The sequence below is a fragment of the Sceloporus occidentalis genome, unplaced genomic scaffold (genome assembly GCF_023333645.1).
Source record: "Sceloporus occidentalis isolate IW3139 unplaced genomic scaffold, rSceOcc1.0.p SCAF_70, whole genome shotgun sequence".
Taxonomy (NCBI): domain Eukaryota; kingdom Metazoa; phylum Chordata; class Lepidosauria; order Squamata; family Phrynosomatidae; genus Sceloporus; species Sceloporus occidentalis.
Window position 1 is genome coordinate 2739988 of NW_028317050.1, and position 8472 is coordinate 2748459.

The 8472-nt window shown below is 35.7% G+C and overlaps 1 protein-coding gene across 1 annotated transcript; it reads right to left on the reverse strand.

The window, feature by feature from the left end:
- Nucleotides 1-349: 349 nt before the first annotated feature.
- Nucleotides 350-7054, reverse strand: LOC149286343 (interleukin-11-like). Its single transcript, XM_089494248.1, has 5 exons — nt 7051-7054; nt 6190-6353; nt 4178-4264; nt 1385-1543; nt 350-517 (listed from the first exon to the last, which is right to left on the reverse strand). The coding sequence occupies exons 1-5, from the start codon at nt 7052-7054 to the stop codon at nt 350-352; spliced, it is 582 nt and encodes a 193-aa protein (XP_089350374.1).
- Between the last annotated feature and the right edge of the window lie 1418 nt (nt 7055-8472).

Genomic DNA, 8472 nt, shown 5'->3' on the forward strand with positions numbered 1-8472 from the left:
CATATTTTTTCAATGCGTAGGAAAAAAATATACATTTAAATATACCAGTTAAAAAAATAAATAAATAAATAGTTGGTCATTAAAACAGATACGCTACATCATTAGTCTACACGGAAAAGACGTGTAGTGTTTCTTATGTGCTTACACAACTCAGATGAAGAAGAGGGCATATATGCATCCTACAAGGCCCATGAATCCAATCTGATCAAGGTGAGGGCATAGGTGCATTCTAAGAGGCCCTTGGATTCAAGTTGATCAAAGCCATGTCTCAATTTAAATTCAGGCCAATAGTATTTTTACTGCAACATGCTTGTCATTTCTGGATGAAGAAGTTCAAGTTGAAGAACATTCACAGTTTGTTTTTCATCAGAACCAAAACACGGGTAGCATAGTCCAAAAATAGATGGAAGTGGTAGAAAATAGCATGGCCCATTTGCACTACCCCCCACTGGGTTGTTGTGTTGGGTAGCTGAGGCAGAGGTGGATCACTGACACGTACTATGTTGTGCTTTATAATCTGTGGGGAAAAAGAAAGCCAAAGTTTGATATTATTGAGCAATGTTTTCATTGAACAGATGGATGCTTAATTATTACTAATTATTTTCAAGCCTGAGCAGCCAGAAGTATTGCAAGTAAAGTGCTGTATTATCTCTTTATGTTTAGACTGAAACTGTTTACTGTTCCAACTGTATCTTCACTAGTCATGTATAAGGGTAAATATTTAATCTACTACTCTAAAATATTGTATAGGTTTTATTTATATATTACCATACTTATAAAGTAATGAGAAAAGAATTGCATGCTGAGATATAGTTCTCCCCTCAGTAGACACTAGAAAGGAACTCATAGAACTTTATATCATTTATAAATGTATGCAGGGCCGGCCGAAGACTTAACGCCGCCTGGGGGGGGCAGCATTATCTACCCCACCCCCACCGGTACTTACCCTTAAACAGTCCTGCGGCGAGTCTCCCTGTGCTGCCACGGTGCCGGCTTGTAATGCTGAGCGCCGGAAATTCACGTCACTTCCGGCGCTCTGCATTACAAGCCGGCACCGAGACCGAACAGGTAAACTCGCCGCAGAGGAGAGAGAGAGGGTCGCCGAGCGGGTAAGCGAAAACCACTCGGTGCCCCTCTCTCTCCTCCGCTTCAAAAAAACCAAAAAAAACCCGCTTGGGGCGGCAAAGTGCCGCCCCTTCTGAAGTGCCGCCTGGGGCAATTGCCCCAGTCGGCTCCATTGTAGGGCCGGCCCTGAATGTATGTATTTTTTGTAGCTCAACAAATATTAACCTACGTTATACCAAATGTGGTTTTATGTTCAAATACAACTGTACCTATATAATTTGTCCTTGTTTTACTATGTGGAAATACAAAGTTCTCTTACCAACAAATCTATTTTTTTCACTAGCTTGTCAATGCGGTTATGGACACTGGTAAATTCATGGTCCATAGGCCGAACAACGTGAGCTGCCTTCTTAAGCCAATCAAAATGTTTCTGATATAGGAAGAGGTCAGAGCTGAGTTTTGTGAGGCCTGTCGGAATCTGGAAGAGAATTCAAACATCAGACATTACTGTCTGTCATGGACTGAGATATGTTTCAGAGATACATATATCACAAGTAATTGAATAGTAAATATTTCCACAACAATTTCCACTGGAAACAAAAAGAATCCAGTCTAACATAGGCTAAAATTACTAGTGTTAGGACATTAATTATGAGCATAAGGATAGCAAAAGTCTGAATGGCAAGGCATGCAATAAATATAAAGTAATAGAGTAATATGTCAGTGTCCATTCAATAGCCAAATAGGAAAATGCTGCACAGATATCAGTTTTCCCTTAGAGAGAAAAATAACAGTGTAATTGCCCAAGACATTGCCAAATGTATTGTGTGTTTACCCTAGCAGACCTTTAACCAGCATGAAAATACCCCTGCAAATTATCATGTCTCCTAATTCTGGATAGAAAATAGAACGTGATGATTTTGGAGACTCAAATGAAATAAACCATTACGGTTGTGCTAATTGTATAATGATCCCTTATCTCATAAAAGGATACCTAGGAAAATCACATCATAGTTTGTTTTTCCTTCTGAAACAAGCTGCTGTTTCATACTTAGTGTTATATTTTCCTCCAATTTGTAGCACTTTGCTCAGCTATAAAAATGTGACATGTTTTAATAGCCTGCCTTATTGTTATTTCTCTTTGAAAAACGTTTAAAATATTTATGTAGGACTTGGTGGAACCTTGGGGCTAAACAATAAGTGGAGGAATTTGAAATGTGAAGCGAATGTAGATTTAAACATTAATGCAAGACTTCTTAAATGGTATAAATATCATCTTTTTAACATTCTTTGATGAGTGGTCAATTCACAAGGGACTAAAGTGTGGAACACTTTTATTGCATTAGAAATTACTAAAGTGAGTTGGGAATTATTCCCATGCTTTCAGTGTGCTTATGGAAATTAAACTGAAACAGTAATACATTCATTTGGTAGAAATGAGAAAACTGCTGGCAGATGAAGGGTTACTTTGTTTCTAAACCCAAGGAGCAACTGAGTCAACCACATGGAAACTCTTAAGGCACAGGCCCCTATTTTTAAAAAGGTTTTCATTTCTAAGACGAATGTTGGAAAAAAAAGTGGCACAAAATGAAATGGAGCAGTTTAGGTAAGAGAATTTATGCAGAAAATCTTTAGTACAATCTGTGCTAAACAATTTATGAAATCAGTCATTTAGAATACTGCAATATTTAACAATGGGGAAAGATATAATGCCCTTATGTATGCAGCATATATACTTTTTGAAAGAGTAAATGTCTTCTTCAACACGGAAAATGCATTTTTCACCAATAAAGAATATAAGAATATATTACCAATAATACCATATAATATATTATTTCTGATATCTTATCTAATTTCCATAGCTGGTACACATTTTAACATATGGAAGGTAACCTATTAATTTCATTTTAGATTATCTTTTAATAATGCATTTTTATTTTATTTAAATTTTTTTGGAGACCCATGCACATTTAGGAAAACCTTTTTAAAATGTTAACCTTCCAACAATGACAGACAAAAAGGCATTGTCTACATTCAGTTCATCTTTATTGCTAGTGACCAACATTACTGAAGCAGAAACATAAACAGTTGAGCCACATGGTGTCAGCACAGCACACTATCTGCTTTATTAGTTTCACTACTCTTCCCAGAGTTCTCCTTATTCTTACTTTTTACTGACAATACTTGTATTTGTTAGTTTTTGTTTTTGCACGTTTGTGTGGTTCATCCTTCTCAGGCAGGGCAATGAGTGGGGACAAGAATCTATTTCCTACTCCTCTGCATTTTCAGATGGACATTTATTAAGTGTCGTGGGAGGTTTTTAAGCATTTGACTTCCTGGATTTAGAAGATGTGCAGGAAGATCCATGTTTGGAAGTTGTTTCCAAAATCTTGCAGCTGTTGATTACATCAAGTGGCCTGAGCATGACATTCCACATAATATAATCAGAGCTACAGCAGCTATCCCTTGTGATTTCATCTGCATCACTGATGTAAACTTCCTCTGATGGTGCATTATTGTTAACACCAATGACACAGCTTAATCTGGAAGTGTTATTATCTTTTAAGCATGATATCATCTGTACACAGTCTCAACAAAAATAGAACTATTATTTAGACAACCATGTGATTAATCAAACTATAACGGCTGCTTTCAAGTTTAAAATTAATTTGCAGCATATTTCCATTTCCCAGCATAATAGTAGGATCATAATGATGAGGTCAAGCAACAAATGAATGTCATTTATAGATAAAATCGCACTGAAGGTTTACAGTAAATGCTAATGGAAATTTAAGTATGCCTGAAAAAGAGATTTCTGTGAAGTAGCAATAGTATCCAAAGTGATCAAATTGAATACTGAATTGAAGACCGTAAATACAGTAAATATCAGGTAGTAAACGGGCTCTAGTAAAGTAAATAGTAAATATTGGAAAAAAATATTAACCCACTACCTTTATTGGTAATAAGGTTTTGAAATCACACACACACATATGTATGTATGTATGTATGTGTATATATATATATATATATATATATATATATAACAAATATTTTTTTGTATTCACTTAAAATATTTATGATAAGACATAAAACCTGGAAATGATAATGTTACCTGTATAGTAGATAATTCAATTGCATTTATAGAGAGCATAGGCAATGTATCTAGTTTATGCTCCCCTTCTAATGGATACTTGAATTTCTGCAAAAGAAGAACAGGAACATTTGTATTAGAATACCACCTGCTTTCATTACAGCTAGAGTCTTCTGTCAGGATGCTTTAAAGTACATTTCAAATATCTAAATATTTGTTCAGAATGCATATATGGTAATGCGTAGATTGAAATACCGGCTGCCAGAGAGTAGGATCCCCCGCAGCGCTGCAGGAGACTTGGGTCCTCCTCTCTAGCAGCCGGTGGATGTCTGCACTTCAGTCCGTCATAGAAGCCTCGGCGTGACATGACCTTCCGGCGCGCCTTCATGGAAGCCCCAGTGGAGGTGCCAGGCAGCAGCGGAAGTTGTCTATGGGCATTTTGCAGTCGGCCACCGGCTGCTCCCACTAGACACAGTGAGGGGGCATAGGGCACATCTCGGGGGCAGAGTGTCATATCTATAAATTAAGGGGGATGGACCTTAAAATGGCTATTGGTTTCCAAATTTCTGTTTGTATATAACATATCCTGTCAAAAGCAGGACTAACTGCATAATAGATACCAAAACTGTTAAAATACATATATTCCTGTTCATTAGATAAAATACTTTTTTACCATTCCACTACTGTGTATTTTTTCTTTAAAACATGAATGTTTATTTAAAATAGCACCAAACTATAAGTGCCAACACAGTAACTGGAAAACATTCTATTATTTTGCACTTTAGCGTAAATTGACAAGGGAAGCTGACTGCAACTAAAGTGATCACAACTGCTCCAGAAGCACAATAGTCTAACTGATGTGACAGAAGCATGACTGCGGCCAGAGCAGGAATTACTTACTGGGAGCTCATAGGAACAAAGCTGTGATAAACTGAAAATTACATTACTGCATAACTTCCATTGGTTCTGTAATTCCATAGAACAGTACTGTACTTATGAAAGTACTGTGAATACTTTTCTGAAACACAACCAACTGCAAAACTCATGTCATAGATCTTTATCCATGCCTTGCTTGCTAAGAATTTCCCACTATGTCATTAAAAAAGTTGAATTTAACAATTCTACAAAGCTTATTTTCACGATATATGACAAAGCAAAACTGCAGAGTATTTCCTAGCTCTTGGTAGAACATTTGAAGTTGATGTGGTTTCAGATTAGCTAGGTAGTCTACAGTGCCAACCTGATGTTGGGTTGGTGGGAATATTTTGTGATAGTTTTCCTTTTTGGGACTTTATTCTTTATATTTTTTGTAGTCCCCCATAGTGTTAATGGGCCAGTTGGGAAGAACAATGATATCTGTTTAATCTGGACTATTGGTGACAATAAAATGAGAATGATCACCCAAAGGGGTGATTGTGTCCACATTACACCCTTGAATATGCCACAGTACAAAACTATTCTATAATAAATGTTGTGGGATTTAGAATATCTTCTCATTAATGATATGTTACGCAGGGCCACCTCAGCCTTTTATGCTCACCACCACATGAGTAAGTGCTGAGAACAGTGTGAAACACATTAGGTGGCTTTCTTCATGACTCTGATGTGAGAGGTGCACCCCTGCCATTACACAGCATGCTGTGAATTATAATTTTTAAATACAAATCTATTTTCCATATTGAGGAGTTGGAACTTTCTTTGATACCTCCTGTTGTTATCTCCTACTTCCTACTTTCTTTGTTACACTTGTTTCTTCTTTTTTTTATATAAACTCCCAGGCTAATTTATTAGAACTGCCAAGGAATTGCCCCTTAGAGCAGGTGTATGAAAACTAATCTGGGCTATTGGGAAGAAAGGTGCAATTCAATCAATTTGTACTTCCCAGCCTCAATGAAACAGATGGAAATCCTGTGTGGTGTTTATTTGGAGACACTGGTGCAAGCACAAAATTTTTTGTTAAATGCTATGGACTTTGCTAATAAAGTGAGCGATTATCAATAACATATTCCGGATAATCTAATACATTTACTTACAAAGTTATGGTAGAGATGTTTGGTATCACTTAAGAGATGCTTAGCCATGCTTAGTATATTTTCAAAGTCCACTTTTGGGTCAGAAGGCTTTGTTCTCAAGTGAGGAAAGGCCTTTAACCCCTCACAAAGGCTCAATATAGCTAGAGCTAGCTGACAGAAACTGCCTGTAAATATAAAAAAAAGAAATAGTAATTAAGAAAGTATGGATCTCATTATGGAAAAAATAATTAGAAAAATAATATAGTTGTTCATGTTCAAATGGATAGAGAGCTGCTAATTGTCAAGCATTATTAGGTGCTTCGAAAGAAAGGTAAATGTGGATAGGAAATGTGAGCTATTAAGCAACAACGTTATTTAAAAAAAACCACAAATATATCAATTCATGTACACACACTAAAATAAAATTTTTCACAGTATTATTATTTTTTATACAAGGTGGTTCCTCGATGGTTCTACATGGACTGGCAGCTTGCTTTACAGCAAGTATCTTACAACTTGTAAAATGAAGAAAGTGCCTGTCTTGCCCCACCACCAGTATACCACTACATGGACAAGAATGGTTAAACTTAAGGAACATAGATTTATAGTTGCCTTGTGTGGGATTATGCAGCATAAGTGTGTTATTATTCTGTAATGGACACTATGACATGATTTTCCATGGTGACCCACATTAATCCAGTTACACCAGTTTTAGGAGTAAATATTCCCATCCCACCAAGACCCACCAAGTTGCATAGAACTTACATATTTGACAATAATGGTAGAAATTTTATTGCTTCCTAGCTGTGGAGTTTCTACAGCTGTCTATAACAAAATGTCAGGTTGAGTAAATAGCCCAGAACTATTGAAGTGAAGATTTACCCATTGCTCAACTTCAGCTAGGAAAAATAACATTACAAAATATGTTTTTATAATAGAATTTCTCATAATGACTGGGACAAATTAACTTTTCAACATTTGGTTAGAATCCTATGGAAGACCAGCAGATACTTGTGGGTATAAAAAAGGATAAAAGGACTATGTTAAAATTAAAATCTCACAAGGTCAGGTCTAACTAATAAGGGTCCTGTAGCAGTGCCATAACCACTGTTATAAACATGCCACCTAATTAAAAGAGAAGGAGGTGTGTGGCCCATGCTGTTTATATAAGTGGTCTAGAACAGCTGAATAACAAAATTTTGGCTGTCATCCACCCAGAATGCAACTTTCCTTCTATGCCATTTTAGGGAACACCAAGGATGTAGGAAATATAACAAGTATAGAATATGAAAGTCATTAATTACATACTAGTAATGGAACTATTATTCACTGAGAAAATCCATATAAATATAAATGTATATTCTGGAATGGCATGGTATGGTAATCTACACTAAAAATGTACCCTACTTGCATTTTACCTTCGTATATAATTGTATAATATAAGATTAGTAATCTTATATCACGCCTTTTACTCTTTTACAGATACTATATAATAATAGAAATATAATCTAGACATCTGAGTGATAAACTGAAACTGTTATCTATGAGTTTTATCCTCTTTATTTGTGGTACCTCCCCTAGTGCATTTGAGGAAACAATAAGATTTATTTTTATTATTATGTATCATTTTATAAAATATCTTTTTTAATTTGATTACCTTTTCATCAGTGGTGAAAAAACTATTTAGTTACAGGTAGACAAAATGATTGTGTTATTGGTATACTAATTTTATTTGACAAAATCATATGATGCATGCAATTGTACATGTTTTTAAAATCATCTGTAAAATAATATGCAAAGATTTTCATTATTGTGGAATATGTGGCACTACTGCTAAACCCTTCTTTGGATTGCCTCACTGAGTAATGTGTGCGTTACAAATCCAGAATTACTGGAGATCTGTATGAATTAACATTCTTTTGTAAGCCTTTGTTTTCAGTTCTGTTACTTCCCTCCCTTTGTGACATTTTTTTCCTGGCAGCCCTGGCAGACTAGTCAGGCTTAGCTGCCAGATATGTAAAAGGAAGTAAATTCAAAGTTTACTCCTTTGCCTTTTTGTTGCTTTCTTTAAATTAGTCAAGTTATGCAAACATCCCTTAAATCATAAGATGTCATTTTAACCTTCCCTTTGTCTGAACCTTTTTTTGTCTCCTATTTCAGCCTTACCGTGCTTTTGTTTCCTTCTACATTTACCTTGGTATTACAAATATTTCATAACACAGGTTTGCAAGGGAGAATTTGTCACGTAGTGTTCTATGTTATTTTGTAATTTAGTGCATCCACACGGTATAGTAGTTCACCAAA

Excerpts from the sequence above, each read along its gene's own strand:
- LOC149286343 (XM_089494248.1), bottom strand. Across the intron at positions 4,265-6,189 it reads AACATCTCTACCATAACTTT|AAATTCAAGTATCCATTAGA; the intron begins GTAAGTAAATGT and ends CTTCTTTTGCAG. Across the intron at positions 518-1,384 it reads TGAAAAAAATAGATTTGTTG|ATTATAAAGCACAACATAGT; the intron begins GTAAGAGAACTT and ends TTTTCCCCACAG.